The sequence below is a fragment of the Rhea pennata genome, chromosome 9 (assembly GCF_028389875.1).
Source record: "Rhea pennata isolate bPtePen1 chromosome 9, bPtePen1.pri, whole genome shotgun sequence".
Lineage (NCBI taxonomy): Eukaryota > Metazoa > Chordata > Aves > Rheiformes > Rheidae > Rhea > Rhea pennata.
This window is the reverse complement of record NC_084671.1, coordinates 7585165-7600947: the sequence shown is the minus strand read 5'-3', so window position 1 is coordinate 7600947 and position 15783 is coordinate 7585165. Positions and strand designations below refer to the sequence as shown.

At 38.9% G+C, this 15783-nt stretch overlaps 1 protein-coding gene across 1 annotated transcript in view; it reads right to left on the bottom strand.

Annotated features, from left to right (window-relative positions):
• The window catches only part of NAALADL2 (N-acetylated alpha-linked acidic dipeptidase like 2), a 358090-nt gene that overhangs the window by 204110 nt on the left and 138197 nt on the right, over positions 1 to 15783 (bottom strand). Inside the window, exon 4 of the mRNA XM_062582696.1 lies at positions 1180 to 1299. Within this exon, the coding sequence (XP_062438680.1) occupies positions 1180 to 1299 (120 nt within the window). The remainder of the gene's footprint in view (positions 1 to 1179; positions 1300 to 15783) is intronic.

The window sequence follows — 15783 nt, the reverse complement described above, 5'->3', positions numbered from 1 at the left end:
GTAACTGACCTTTCATGAACATAACTAGATTGCATCTAAATAATTTAGATAAAGAGCTAAAGTTACTGCGTTGAAAGGGACATTTTTACTGAGGCAACCATAATTCTTTTTTTTTTTTAAAATGTAAGTGGTTATTTTCTGAACCTGTGTTCTGGGCTCAACTGTGCTTTCTGTGGCCAACAGAGCAGCTCCTAATTCTGCTAATTATAAAATCTGGAGCTACTGAACTTCTGTAATTGCTTCTGTGAATCGAGCATGACTTGTTTAATTATTTACTGGGCTAGTGTATTTTCTGAAGGCACAATAGCATTTTTGTTTATGAAATACTTGCAAGAGAAGGCAGTTGTTTGACATTAAGATTATGTGATAAATGGGTTTTGTGTGTTGAGTCCATCACGTCTAATGCACAAGAGAGCAAAGGAGCTTAATTTCTGCGCTCTCCGCCAGTGCTGAAGGCAGAGGAGCGCGACTCCCAGCGGGAACGCGCACACACTCGTGCGCACCCTTCCCCATATAATTGCAACCAAAGAAAAGGAAGGAGGGAGAGATCGGAAGAAAAACAGCACGCTCATTCTGAACTGGCAGTAACCCGTCCACAGACCAAGAAACCCTATTCTGGGCTTTCACAAGAGTGACTGACCATTAACGGTGGGGTGCTTATACACACATCGATACCGCCCGAGATAGTGGGCTTATACCTTTACTGCAGAAAACACCACAGAAGTTCATGTTGTCTCCCAGCTCACAGTCCCCTTCCTCCCTCAGGGCTGGGCAGAGTGGCAGAAAGAACCAAGGGGGCAACGACACCTTCGCCATAGAGCAAGACTACGTTATATAACGACGACGTCAGATTGAAACGTCATTTCTTCAACAATTGCATAAACACAGTTATTCCTCCTGCAGTGCGTGCTGTTGCTTACAATCGCAGGACGTGCTTGCAGCAGTGCATTTGCAGCAAGGCCGAAAGCGCAAAACTTTAGACTTGCACTGTAACACATGCAGCAAAATCAATAGCAGCATGACACAATAGCTGCCATAGATTCAATTAGATAATATTAAGAATCTGAACAATGATAAATCCTGACTTACCGTGATAGAATGGGAAAGACCTTGTTTTGGTATTTAAAAACTGAACTCCAAGTCAATAAACCAGTAAAGTACAGTAAGCACGTAACTAACCTTATAAAGCAAAGGTGATTGTCCTAGCTTCAAAAGTGCTATTTTTTTGGTCACCTCTGTAATGGCTTGAATCCGGACCAAGTCTTCCACAGTCCCATACTGCACATCAACAAGCTCTGCCTGTAAAGAGAAGACAAAGTTCAGGCGATACCTGTAACCACGCAGCAGTTCGGGCGCTCCGTCCACAGCCTGGGTGGCTGCTAAAACCTGTCAGAATTTGCAATGTCCTTACCTGCCTTTCCTCCTCATGCCTCCAGAATTAGAGAATTGATCTGACCAACTGCTCAAGAAGCCTGAGAACTAGATCTGACCAATACGTTTATACCACCACGGTTTTAAATCACAATTCCTCTGCTGTGATAAAAACCCCAACACTGTTTATTAATACAATTGTTTGTATAAAACAATACTATTTTACCATACTATAATTATACAATACTGTTTATTTATGCAATTATGTGCTGATTCTGCTAGAGGAGGTGAGCGAGTTTAAACAAAGCCACCGGGAGCTGCCAAGTCTGCGCTCTGCACGTGCTGAGGCCAGTACCAGCGCGTGACAGATGAGAATTTTCCCTCGTTAACTACAGCAGTGCTTTTAAAACCGTGTAAGGGATATTCATTCACCTCTGAATTTTCTTAAATGAAACCGCAGCCTTATAAAGCATTTCATAAATGCATGAATGATTATCCTGGTCACTTATGGCAATATCTAGCTATAGATGCTCTATCAACTGTTTTACTAGGTGATCCCATATGCTTTGTGAGCAACTGAGGTTAATCGTTAAAGTATTTTATCATTCATCAGTCATCCAAGCATTATACTCAGATTGCCATAATGACAACTGATTACACCACTTGGATGCTTAAGTGTTTCTATCAATACTTTTAAAACATTACTTACATCACTTCCAACTAAATCCAAAGTGTCTAGAACATGCAGATCTTTAGCTCTTCAGTTACAACACTGCAAGATTATGTGATAAAGGTCTAAATTATAATTAAATGTCAAACGTTGGCAGAGATGGAAGAATACTTCAAGATTTTTTAGGGTTTTTTTCAGAATTTAAGTGACTGAGGGTATTTTTCTTATATATTTATGGCAATAAACTCTGGGCAAAGATCAAGTATGAGGATAATCAGTCTTGTACATTATTATTTTAAAGTGTTATGAAGCTACCAGGAAATCACAAAGAAAATTCTGGAACCTCTAAATCCTTACATAATGTTCATATAGAATAGAAGCACAAGAAGACAAAGGAGTATTACATGCGTGTTTAAAAATTAAAGAGGAGCAGTACTGGATAGAAAAGATTCGCCTTTTCATTGAGTTCAATTACGGTAATTTAAGTCTGGAGTCACTGCCAAAGGCAATTTTCTCATTTTAGGCCTCCCTACACAAACTGTTTAAAATGTAACAATTATTCTGGAGTTGTAGGATGTGTGAAATTTCACTAGATTCCCACAGGTATTTTAGGAAAGTACTTAACTTTTGACAACTACATCTGAATATTTTGCCTGAGTTTGTGCCTCAACATCTGAGTGGAATTCATAGAAAAAAAAAAAAAAAAAAAAAAAAAAAAAGTGCCCTGGGGTCCCTGTATTCCTAACTGTATTATTTTAAATTTCCAATTTAATAAGCTCCGAAGTCTACAGTATGTCAGAAAGGTCGGTCAAAGTAATAAAACACTTTGGTAAAAGCAAACATCAGATTTAACACCAAATAATCAACGGTAGGATCAGAAATTCTTGATCTTTGTACAGTTTCTTTTGAAATATGTGGGATTTCAATATCTAAAGAATCACAGAATGGTTGAGGTTGGCAGGAACTTCTGGAGATCATCTAGTCCAACCCCCCTCCCACTCAAGCAGAGTTACCTAGAGCACATGGCAAAGAACATGAAAACTATTTGATAATTCCAATGGCAACTTACAGGCTGAAATCCAATGTAAATTTTTTCCTCTGTGATCATCTTGATTGAAAAGGATGATAAAAGCAAGTGAAGATTTTTTTTATACCAGTGGAAGCTAACCTGATGCTCCTATACAAAGAGAGCTCACACAAGGAATCTAGTGATCAATACCTTGTATCAAACAAGCTGGAAAGGGAATTAACTTTCTTCAAGGTCACATAAATTTTGCCTCATTTTGCAGATCTCAACTTTATTTTACTTTGTACAGAAGCTTGAATAGATGCACTGAAGCGTAATAATTATTCAGCACCACAAAAGTGCTATATGTAGTCTGACTTCCAGGGAGACTTCTACTCTAACTCCTTTGGATCCAATGCCTTTCCCACTTACACTCAAGCAAACTGAAAAATCAGCTTTCCTCAATCTGTTTGCTTCCACATTTCACCTGTGTGAAAATGAGATGCCTGCCGATCCACATTCAGGTGCTTCTTCTCACATCAGTTTTGCTAGCTATTCCTACTCTAAAACCAAGAAAACTAAGTATGTTTGCACAGTTGTTATTGCATTTTGCAACTGCCCTTAGAAGTTCCAACATAATTTGGGGGTGCAAACAGCATCTTCGAGAGCTGTTGGCTGGTCTTTCCCAGTCAACACAGGAGCTGAGCAAAAGCAGGCTGAATAACAAGACCCTACAAAAGCACGGCTCATTTTTCAATCACGTGAGAAGCAGAACTTCACACCCTGCTGCCCCTAATACTCTGCAAGACCATCTGGCTTTGCTCCATATTTTGAAAAGTAGACCCCAATACCGAAGCTATTAAGTACTTCACTATATTGAGACTGTATGTAAGAAATCCTCTCCTGAACTAAGTCAGTAATTAAATGCAAGAGTTTAGAATAAGGTCATAACTTTTCGGCAGTACTGCCCAAAAGCTAATAGGTAAACATCACATTCATAACAACAGTTTTAAGTATGACATTAAATATGACCCTTCCTTTCTCCTACACTTGAAGACTTTAGTAAAATTTGTAATAAGTAAGTTTTGCGCTACTTAATGGCATTACCTTGTCAAATGCCATGCAGCATTACTGGCTCAGAATAGTTATGGTTTAACTAAATTTAATATCCTGGGCACAACTAATTGCATACCTTCGTTCTAGCATAAAAACAATTTTTAAATGCCTTTAAAATAATGTTAAAGAATCCTACCATGAAATAGCTAATATTCAGTAGCATATTCAATATATTCCTGAAAATTTTGCCATACCCACCAAAAGAGTTTCAGAAATGGAGGAACTAAAGAAACTCCAAGTATTTTAGAAAACTAAAAACTAAATTCTCTCTAGATGACTTATTTAGACCTACATATTCCTCAGAACTGAGGAAGCCGCTTTCTCCAAGGAGCAAGCATGTAATTCTGGAAGTATCAGCACCTTGGTGCAGTAAGCATTCAGGCCTACTTCCCCCTACATTGCTTCATTTATTCAGCTCAATGCCCTTTACTTCTCCTCTGACACTCACTATTATTTTTAACTCTTCACCCAATAGAGATGATAAACATCCAATCTATGATCAATCAAAGCCAAATAACCTCCAAATATTCATCCTGCCTCAAGTAAAAACTCCAAAATGTATTCGCCAATTGTATCTGGGAAGGCAGCAGACAGCAACCAGGACAAGAGGCTAACTTTAATTAAACACTTCACTGTAATTTATTTGCACTGCTCAGAAATTGCGGCTGAAGGGAGTACTCAGCACAGCAAAAAAGTAAACTCAAGCCGGCTCCACATCAAAACTGGTCATCCACAAATGCAAAGAGACCTCTGCAAGCATAAAAGCAGCTCTCCCCTAAAATTAGAGGAAAGCAAGAAAAGAAAAGGAGAAATAACCAAGCGGTGCTCAGCCATGCCAAGTCGTTCGTTGGCGTAAACTCTGCGAACGCTTCCTGGCCGGGGCTGCTGCTGCTTCCGAGCAAAACCATCTGGTCGGTGATCTGGGAACCAAAGCCGTCACCCAGCGGATGCTACCACCCAAGCCGCACTTGGCCACCCTGTATACATTTACCATGTTTCTGCAGAACTGTTAATATGCAACCTTATAGCTCGGCCTTGGTCCTTGTCTTCACTTGACCGTAGGGAAAAGAGCGATGGCAGGAGGGCGCGCACGTGCTGGAGGCATGCGTCTTGGTGCTCTTGCTAGCTCAAGGAGGGCTTAGGCTGAGGGGTTTACTAGAAAAATAAAGCGCAGTTTAAACATTGATTTCTTCTACAGTAACAAAAGTCAATATGATTACAACCAGCCTACTCCTTCTTAAAGCTCCCGGAAGCCATATGCACGTTTTGATTTCTGTGTTTTATGTTGCTAGGTTCAGTGTTAACAAAAGGGAAAAGATCTGACAAAAAAAGAATGTAATTCAGCATTCAGTAAAATAAATACAAATCAGACATAGGATAACAAAAATTAAAAAATGGAGGCAGATGACAGTCATTTTTGAGAATTTTTTTTTCTAAATGAGAGGATCATTTTTAATTGAGCTGTTTCTGCTATAAACTAGAAACCCCTTTCTTTAAAGCAGCTGTCCACATAACAAGATGTAAACACTGTACTCCAGTATCTACAGTAATTTCAAAATGATACTACCTCTGAAATCTCTTTGCAAGCTTTCCACCGTCTATTTACTACCTAAGTCGCTTGGTATAGGACTTCAAAGTCCGAGGATGCTGTCTTCCTCTTTTCTGGTATCAAATACTACATTTTGTGTGTCCAGTGATGCTCACGTTCCCAGACTATCTGGGAAAGCTTGGAGATATATTTGGGATAATTATACAGAAATGCCTCTGTGAAACCCTGCAAGTATCTACAAGTAAATTCCTTTTTTTGTTTTCTTTTTTCCTTCATGGTTATCTGCGCTCTAATTAGCAACTCCAGACGTTACCTTTTTGCTTCAGTATTCCCACTCATACACAGTAAAATTCCAGACAGTACCACAACAGGACCCAGTGTCAACTTTTAGTAGACAAAGATTCTTCATGTCTGTAGTTTTTATTACATAAAATTGCACGCTGCATCGCAACGATGCCTAACACTGTAATTTGTTTAAGCGCCGCTATATTAAAGCGGGACGAAAATCGATGTCCCTTAACCTCCAAGTTTGAGGGAGCCTGGGCTTGCAGACTGAATTTAGTCGCAGACCCATTTCGTGTGCTCCCTCCTGCCACATCCCCTCTACCTCGGCTCCTAGCAAACTCATAGCAGGTTTTTCCTTCTAATTCCCAAGGAGATGGAATTACGATGGGAGCTGCTTTAGAGCCGGCAGAAAAGAACCTCTCTGGGGCTATGCAGTTACACAGCCCCAACTACATCTGAGCTGACAAAACCGAGCGCGATACTGATAACGCTTATCTGGCACTCTCCTTCCTCTGTATCTGTTCTCAACCTTGATTTTTTCTTCTTTTAATTCACTTATAAGTTTTCCCCTCTGCCATCTGTTCCTAATCTTCTTCCACAGTTTCCCTGAAGCAGAAGGCAAAACTCGTATCTGAGTTAAACTTCTTAACTCATGATATCCAATGAGATATCCAATGAGGCAAACTTTTTCTTCTTCTTTTCTAAGAGGCTTTAAATGCAAATCTAGTTCTTCAGGTATTCTGAAATAAGTAATTTTAAATTTCAGTTATATTGAATTGGTATTTGTTTATTTTAAAATCTCAAAAAAAAAAAAAAAAAAACCCTTGCTTTGGCTATAAAGCATGCAAGGATGTCGCATAATTTTAGATCTAAAATCTTGTCAGAAATTTTATTATTTTCATCTTTCATTGCATCGTGCTGATTATGTGTCGTCTCACAAAGCTCGCCAGTGACGTTTTAGAATCTAATGATTCTTCCTTGCACATGTCCAATATTATTCATATCCTCCTCTTTGTAACAGGTAACTGCAAGGACACGCAGCATCAATAGCCCCTAATGGGTAAAGCCGCAGTGATGACGCTTTCCCAAGCGGACACAGTAATCGACGTGCACCGGCAGCCTTGGTTTGGCTGACTCAGGAGCATTCATGTAACTACACATTTACAAATTACACAGTCTAAGGAAGAACTCTCCAGCATCATAAAAGAATAAAAATAGGCTGAAAAGCTCACAAGTCCAATCTAATAGAAACATGCAGAATCATTCAGCTGTGACACAGCATCCTAAAAATAAATCACAAAACCCATATCTGCACGGTAAGTTGTAATAGTGTGATTTAAATCTGGCTTTAAAACTTTTAGTGATGCTGCTTTAAGTCAGAATCCAGCTGCTTTAGTCAGAATTCAACAAAATTTGAGAGCAGCCTGCACCAAAACGTGCTTTTTGTGGGCTCCTCTCAGACACCAAGAGTGAAAACACAGCATCCAGAGACTGAAGACCGATCTCCTTCAATGGCCTTTTGGATATATGGAGCAAAGAGTAGGCATTCCTCCTGTAGCAGCTACAACCGACAGGTCTTTAGAGAAGATGCTTGCACCTTAGAGAAGGTGCTTGGAAACGCTTCCTATACACCCGGAGTCGGCAGACTGCGGCAGAAACTGCAAAATCGCCAGCTATCACGTACGGACCGATCCATACAGGGCAGGAGAGGGTACGCGCTGGCACTGGGCTCACTCTGCTTTGCCTGTTCACAGCCCAGCGTGACAAACAGCGAACCACGAGTTTGCACCTATGCATACTGAGACAGAAAACAATCTCCTAGCTCAGGCAGCAGGTCGTAAGAACGGCGTGCGAACGCACACGCTACCTGTCAACGGCAGAAGAAATGTGCAACTGCAGCAAAACATTTTTTCATACTTTTTACATACTTTTGAATGCTTTTAAGTAGAATTGAAATATTTCCATTTTATAACTATAATTCATATTTTAATTGCATAGACAGTAACATTTCCTCTTTGTTAAATTGGATCATTTTGCTACTTAATCTGGCTGTGTCAAAACAGAAATATTTAGAAAATAGCTTTACAGTTTTCAGATTCCCAATTTTTCCCACAATTCTGAATATGTTTTTACACAGTACAATTTTCATAGGCTATTTGGCCATTTCCTGATCAACTCCAGTATTAACGCATACACACTGTACTGAAATATATATAGGCTGGCTGTATTCTATGCACAACGCTCATATACACACATATATATATGCAGATCAAACTTACATTGTTGTTAATGTAGGTAGATAGATACAGACAGACAAACTGTACCTCTAACTCAAAGATGCAGATAAGCACTCATTTGCACAAGAGGAAGTTATCTACTACATCAAGAGAACACTTGAACTTTCAAAAATATGAGAACCCAATTTTCCAGAGTATAATAAATGCTCTTTTACAGAGTACTTGCAGTTATTGCTTGCCCGAAAATCGTGCACTTGAATATAATCAGAGAGATGCCCAACCATGTAGTGCTGTAAACAGAGATCGGAGAGTTAAAGCATCATTTTATCAGACCTGGATAAGCAAAAGTGTAGTTGTGGAAAAAAATACAACATTTTTCATGTCCACTGTTAATTTAGTTGGTTTTAATTATTGCACAAATGCACAGGTCTCCAAGGTATTTCCTTAGAGAAAGGTTTTGGGAAAAATAAATTCTAAAAATTAAAAATATATTCAGATGAAAGAAAGAGACTCCAGTGAAAATGGGGAATATACTTGAGTGATAATAAATTAAAGTGTCCCAAATGATTGATCAAGACGAATATGAAGAAGGCTGTATGCAAGAACAGCATAGTCCCATCTGATTAAATATTCCCATTTTTCAATCACCTAACATTTTAGAGACCAGAGTTATCTTACAAAAGACATGGATTATGCACTTCAGGAATCATGCGTAGTTCTTTGTGGTTTCACACACACTATTTTATTTTTTTAAATGCACTCATTTTTTTTGAAATTATCTTTTTGTCATTAACTGGAATACTCCACTCTGCATTGTTTAATCAATTAAAGGTTTTCCATATAGCAGCACCATTATCGTTTATTTTGCAAAATTGCTTTACAGTGCTTTATTTTTATTAATTACGGCAAGGATTATAAGGCAATTTGGGATAAGGCCCTAGCAAGCATCCTCGCTCTAGCTCAGTTAATAGCTTGCCTTTATCCTAACTCTTTCCAAAGCTTTGGGTTAGTGTTTTCCTGAACGGAGCCAAATTGCACCCAGGTATTTTGAACATGCAGCGTTGGCAGGAACACCATGGAGAAGCAGTGAAACTAGGCGCCTGTGCTGCCGGCAGGGAGGGACAATCCTGGAGAAAGGAGGAAGTCCAGTCCTAAAAAAGGACCTGGTGAACCGATCGCGTTGTACCATGTCCTGTTAAATTCCACCTCAAACAGAAAGATGAAAAAAATGGTATTACCTAAAACATGTGGGAAAGCCTGAAGGGACACGGGAATCTAAGCAAGCTGGTGTTGGGAAGGAGTAATCTAATCTCTAAGCTCAAACAGCGGATTTCACTGGTAACGCAAGGACTTGGCTCGCACCACAGCTCCACCCGAGCTGGAACTGAGCAGAGCTCACCTCCTTCTCCGCAGTCTGGAGCCCAACTCAGTCTCTTCACAGTAGCAAAGTGCTTAGTATTACTATATTAGTAGTAGTTCATAGCATAGTTTTCAGTAAAAGAAGCTAAGGACGTTATTACGGAACTGTCAGATACTAACGAAAGCTGCACCCAGTTCCTTCTCTTGCCCTGTTCTCACCCCTCCTGGCCACGATCGTGAGCAACCAGAGAAACCAGAAACGGGGCTTAGGATGGACTCTCTCAATCCGACCCAGCCACTGCTCTGCAACATCAAGAGATCCCTCTCCCAAAACTCAAACAACCACAAGAGACTTGATTCAATAGACAAGACAAAGAATGTGCTATGGTTGCCCTTAAAAATAATCAGCAAGCGTATCATCTACAGAAGACATTCCCCTCAATATTCTCTTTACATTTTGGATACCTACTCGAGAAACCCAATAAAACATGAAGATACTACCTTAATTTTCTGCAAAGAAAATTGAAAAATGGAAGCTTAAGGTAGAGCAACACTATGTGCATTAAGACAGCAGCAATAAGATCATCAGCAAAACATCTGGATTGAAACAATCATCACTTTTATCTATCAGATCCTGAGTCTAAAATACTATCCAAGCTAATAGAATTTCTTTCTAGATGCTTAGCTTGTATCACTACATGATTGTAACATATTCTTCTTGCCCTTGAGATGCAAGAATTTCTTAGCTAAATGTAAAAATCTTTAAGGGAGATAAGAATGATACAGCAGTTCCGTTGCCTGTAACGTATTTTCTAGCTTTTCCTATGATTTCACCCCCTAACATGCTCCCAAGTAAAGACTGGGCCTAGAAAGCAGAGACCTGCAGTGGTAGGAAGGGTCTCGCCGCCTTTGCCATGCCTCTTTTCCCCCTCCGGCTGCCTCTCGAAGGCATCAGCGTGAAGCAGGGAAGCTCACAGGGGACCAGGCTAACTCTATGTGCTAACATAATTCAGGGGAAGGAAGATAAATTCCTTGCAGCATCTTCTTTCGCGCATGGGCCAGCCACAAGCCGGTGATTGATAAATCACCTTCTCTTTGAACTGCAGAGCACTGAACATAAGAAATCATTATGAGAATAGTCCTGGTATTTCTCATGATTAATTCACATTAAGGCCCACTTAATGAATGAGATAAACACAGAAACTAATATCCATTATGTGAGATGTTAGTCATTAGATTTATTTGTACTCATTGGAAGAGACAACATATCAGACAACAAAAACAGCTCCTTATTTTAGAAGACTAACGTATTTTCAGGTTTTGTTTCATTTGCACTGTGTTCTCCCCCCCAAATTTTAACCGGGTTCTTTCTTTTCTCCAGGGATAGTAATGTGGGCTGCTGGGTGCAGAGAGGCACTGTATTTCCAGCCAGATCAAAAGTAAAATTCTGAACAAAAGCTTTTTCTCACGACATTTTGTGCCAGTGCACAGGCTCTGAGATTTTGACAGTACACATACCCACCCAACAGACTTCAACCAAATACACCTGGATATCAAGCTTACACTTGCCAATGGTCTGTAACTGGGTCTTTTTATATATATATAAAAAATATATATATATATAAAAATATATATATTTTATACATATATATATATATATATACACACACACACGTATTCTTAAGAATTCAGTTCGCACATATTTTTTGAGCCAGCTGTATCAGAGCTGAAACTATATTCTGCATATTTCTTCATTCTCCTCTGAAAAGTTTTCAAAAGATACTTGCTTCAGAGAGGTTTTTTTCTGAGAGAAATGTTCTTGGCTTTCTGGTCTTTCCCACTATTAAGGCTCTGTGTCAAGGCTTCCTCCATTCCCCAACGCAGTCTCTACCTAACCCAGTATATCCTTTGCTCTTTTACATCAAACTTTGTCAACAGTGATGTTAGACTCATAACTAACATCTGTCCTGATCAAATTGTTCCTCTTATAGTAGCTTTAACCTCAATTAGTTTAGATTATTTGTTGCAACATGTCATCTATACTTAGCCTTATTTTTAATAAGATCTTATTTTCACTCTTTTCAAGTGGTGGTATTAGAAAATAGTATTCGGACTTCTTATCACCACTTCCTAACACCAAGAGGGAAAATCTGGAGACTTGTTTTGAATTCTCAATGAGACTTTCATTTTGTAATATTAAAAAGATCTTAATAATGAGAGAATCCTGTAGAAAAGCATTCAAGGAGTTGAAATTAGTACACTACAGGAAATACATTTTAAAATTCTGAAAAAATGTTGTACCATATTTAGGTAAAAGCTATACTGGTAGATACAGATAACTATTAAGGTAAAACACATTGTCAAGGCTTCAACTGTTAACATTCATCATGCTGCATCAAAGATTGTAATAGTCACCGATTATTTCTAGCTGCCAGTTCTCTCCCACATGAGATACCTTTGGTATTCAGCCTTTTCCTCTATTTTTAAAATTAAAAAATAAAGTGCAATATTTCAGAAAAGTGTTTTTTCTTTTTTTTAAAAAAAATTATCCTAACCCGCACTCTCATGGGTGCCTGCCTGACTGCGAGGACTGCCAGGGCCAGACTCCCGCGGTCAGGCTCCCACATACAGCAGGGATGTGCAACACAAGACAGCCTGCCTCCAGCTGCAGTTGCTTTGACACTGATAGCATTCCTGAAAGTTTCTATATTTGCTTCTCTTCCACAAAAATTAACTTAAAAGTGAGAGCTTAATTGATATTGTATTTTAGTCATTCATAAATATCACAAACATGAGCAGCATTTTAACCAGATCCTTATAGTTTATGCACGAAACCACTGCTATTTTTTTTCCCCTCAACACTGCAGCTACATTTTGTCTTTGTGGGATTTGTAGGACAGGGATTGATGAAATTCAAAAATATTTTTTACTACTGTTAGTTCTCATTATAACACTTGCAGTTGTTTCCTACATCCCCTTTCTTGCCTTAGTCATTCTTTAATGACTGAAAACATTTGCTTTATTTTTTCTCCCTGGTAGGGATTTTTTTTTTTTTTTTTTTTTTTTTTTTTTTTTTTTTTGTTCTTACTGTAAGTGAGATCCCTCCAAGGCCATATAAGCTTTCAGAATACTGGAAAAAATTCAAGAAAAGAAAAAGATCGAGAAAAAAAAGCGCTGAAAAAACACAGCAAATAGCTCACAGTAGAAACCGCAGTCTGCTTGGCGTTCCAAGCCCGCGAGGAACATCGCCTTTGCAAACTTGAGCAAAGGCAACTTCATCATACGATGTGATGGCACTGAAACACAGGTATGTTGTAGGTAGGTTCATATTACCAAAAAGGACATCGAAAAGGAAACGCAGATGGCCAGTAAGCTAGCACTACTTAAGCAAAAGGTGTCTCTCAATTCTGTGGAAAGTTTCCCATTTCACTTGGGCATACTTTGGTATTCAGGCCTGCATCCAATTACCATTAATAAAAAGTGAGTATGGAAGAAGAGTAACTAGGTTGATAAAGTCTGCTGAATTGACCAGGTAATTGCAGCTTGCCTGGTCCAAATTATAGCGATCTGTTACATCTGTAGGTATCCAGATTCCTCACCTTTGGCTCCTCCTTAATTATTAATTATATTAACTTATTTATTATAAAAGGTGATTACTAATATACTAAAACCTTAGTACAGTATTATTCCAGTATTAGTACAATATTCTCAGGCAATTCAAAAACAGCAAAAGGTTTTGCAGTAGTAGCAATTTGCATCTTTGAAACCCTGCCCCTCAGTGACACAAAATCTTGCAGTGATATTAACTGAGCATTTGCACGCGATAAACTATTAGTGTTATTTTTAGGGAAATGTGCAACTTATTTATTAAGGATTGTACGATACATGCCAGACAACTGACAAGATTTTCTGCAGCAAGTCTCTTCAGCGATCATTTTCATAGTTCCGGATTGCAACTTTAAATTATATAACCTTCACATTGCATTTCACAGCTTTTTATATGTGATTGTAACAGATTGGCAGCTGTGCTCTAGTTAATGTTAACTGTTGCCTTCTATTTAAAGATCAACTCTACTCTAAAATTCATATTCTTGATTGTCTTGAAAATTTGCTTTGCCTACTTGGTATACAGAGCAGTGGTCTAAATTATGATTATTTGTGAAAGAGGTTTCTGAAAAACTCCTATATAAAAGAGTGGTAAATAAAGTCCCTCTAAAGCACGTAAATTTTACAAAAAATCACATGATTCTTCTCATGCGTATGTGTTATTCAACCTATAGCCCTAACCGTCTGCAAACTGATTGCCGTAGCTAAAGATTCATTTTAGCTAGTACATGTCTCTTCAGTGAAGAAATTTAAGAAAATGTTAATAGAGATGATAATGAACTAAATTGGCATGCCTAAAAGAATTAAATGCACATTTGTATCAAGATTCCCTCTAGCTTGATATTTTGCACCAATGTGCTATCAAAAATGAGTGAAAGACTTTGGGTGAGAGGCTGTGATTAGTTAAACTGAATTATATGCACTCTCTGCCACTGGAATAAGGAGACATACACGCGAACATGCTTCAGAAGGCTCATTTAGAAATTTTGCCTGGGGATCAAAATAACCTGGAGCAGAATAATATTTTAAAATTTTCTAAAGCCAACCTGCTGACTCCAATTTTAATTCAGAAATAGTGTTAAGGAAATTAACACTGATTAGCTGGAGGGAAGCTAAGCTAACAAGGGCACGCTAATCACATTCCCAGCACAACGAAGCCGAATGCGATCAAATGGAAGAAAGCTGCCGGGTCAACGCATTCCTGGTGCGAGTGCTGTGAACATCAGAGCGTCCCTGAAGATGGACAGTTATTCCTCAAGAGTCAGTCAGCTGGAGTGTAGCATGAGTAGTGCTATATAATACAGAAAACCAAGCATTTCTGTTAACGGTATTATAGCAGATTTAGGATTGACAAAAGTTCCTTGTACACTTCCATAAAGCAAAGAGTGAGTAAATTTAAAGTCTTGAAAGCAAGGTCAGGAAAAATTCAGGTCACACAAACAATTTCTGAAAGCGAGGGAATACAGAGTAAATATAATCTTCATTTTAATTAGCCATCTCAATGTTGTCTCAACACCCCAACCGTTACATCTGCCAAGATTCTCCCTTTACAGTTGCCAGAGAAACAGGGAATAGAGCAGATGAACATCACAAAACCAAAACTAAACACTTGCCTTTCCCTGAAATTCACTGTACTCAGTGGGCCTGCTTTAAACAACGCACCCAGATCAGCTAAGTATCACCCAACCTTCTGCTGTGGTTCCATGCAAGGCGAAATCCGTCCGTACTTTCCACTAAGCTCTGGAGGCCACTAATGTGCATGTTAACGGATGGGCTACAATGTGCACCTACAGTCACACAACGTACAAATTTGGTACTGAAAGGAGTATGCTTGATCTCTGCAGGTTCACAGCCACGTCTCTGCGTCCCAGCTGACAGCTCCCCAGCACGTAACTCCACCGCTCTGCCAGAGGCAGACAAATGCTGCAAAGCAGAGGCGAGGAACCCCACATTTGGATTCACCAAGCTGCATTCACTTGGAGCTTGCTAGATTTGCTCTTTGACGCTGGATTTTGCTTTAATACAGAAATTGGATGCAATGTAATTTCCCTTTTTATTTACTCTGTTGGTCAAAGTAACTTTCTTGTTTACATCAAACCAAAGGTTTAAACCCTATAAAAGATTTAAGTTCTATAAAAAATGTTTCACGTAAGTCATTTTTTCCTTAAACTGACCTGGTCTATGCACATTATTTACATAACCACTGTAATATCTATTTCAAACCTGACAAGACAGCTCTCTTTAGAGCAGCAGGCTGTCCTGCCTGTCACCATGATGGGTAAACAGTGTCACCTTCTCAGGGCGCAATGAATTATAGAGAAGTAGTAAAGTGCACCATCCATCACAATGGCACTAAGTAGGTTTTTGAAGTAGATTTAAGATATCACAAATGCTGTTTAGACTGTTACCAGAAAGCACAAATTGGACAGCTCATATACAATGGCCATATGATGAATGGACATGACAGGTCTTCAAAGAAAATGAGTCCTGCTATTCCACAAATAACCTTGTCACAAGGAAAGAAGAACTATAGCTCTACTGGTAGCCAGACTGCAATAACATAATGGCTTTATTTGCCTGAACT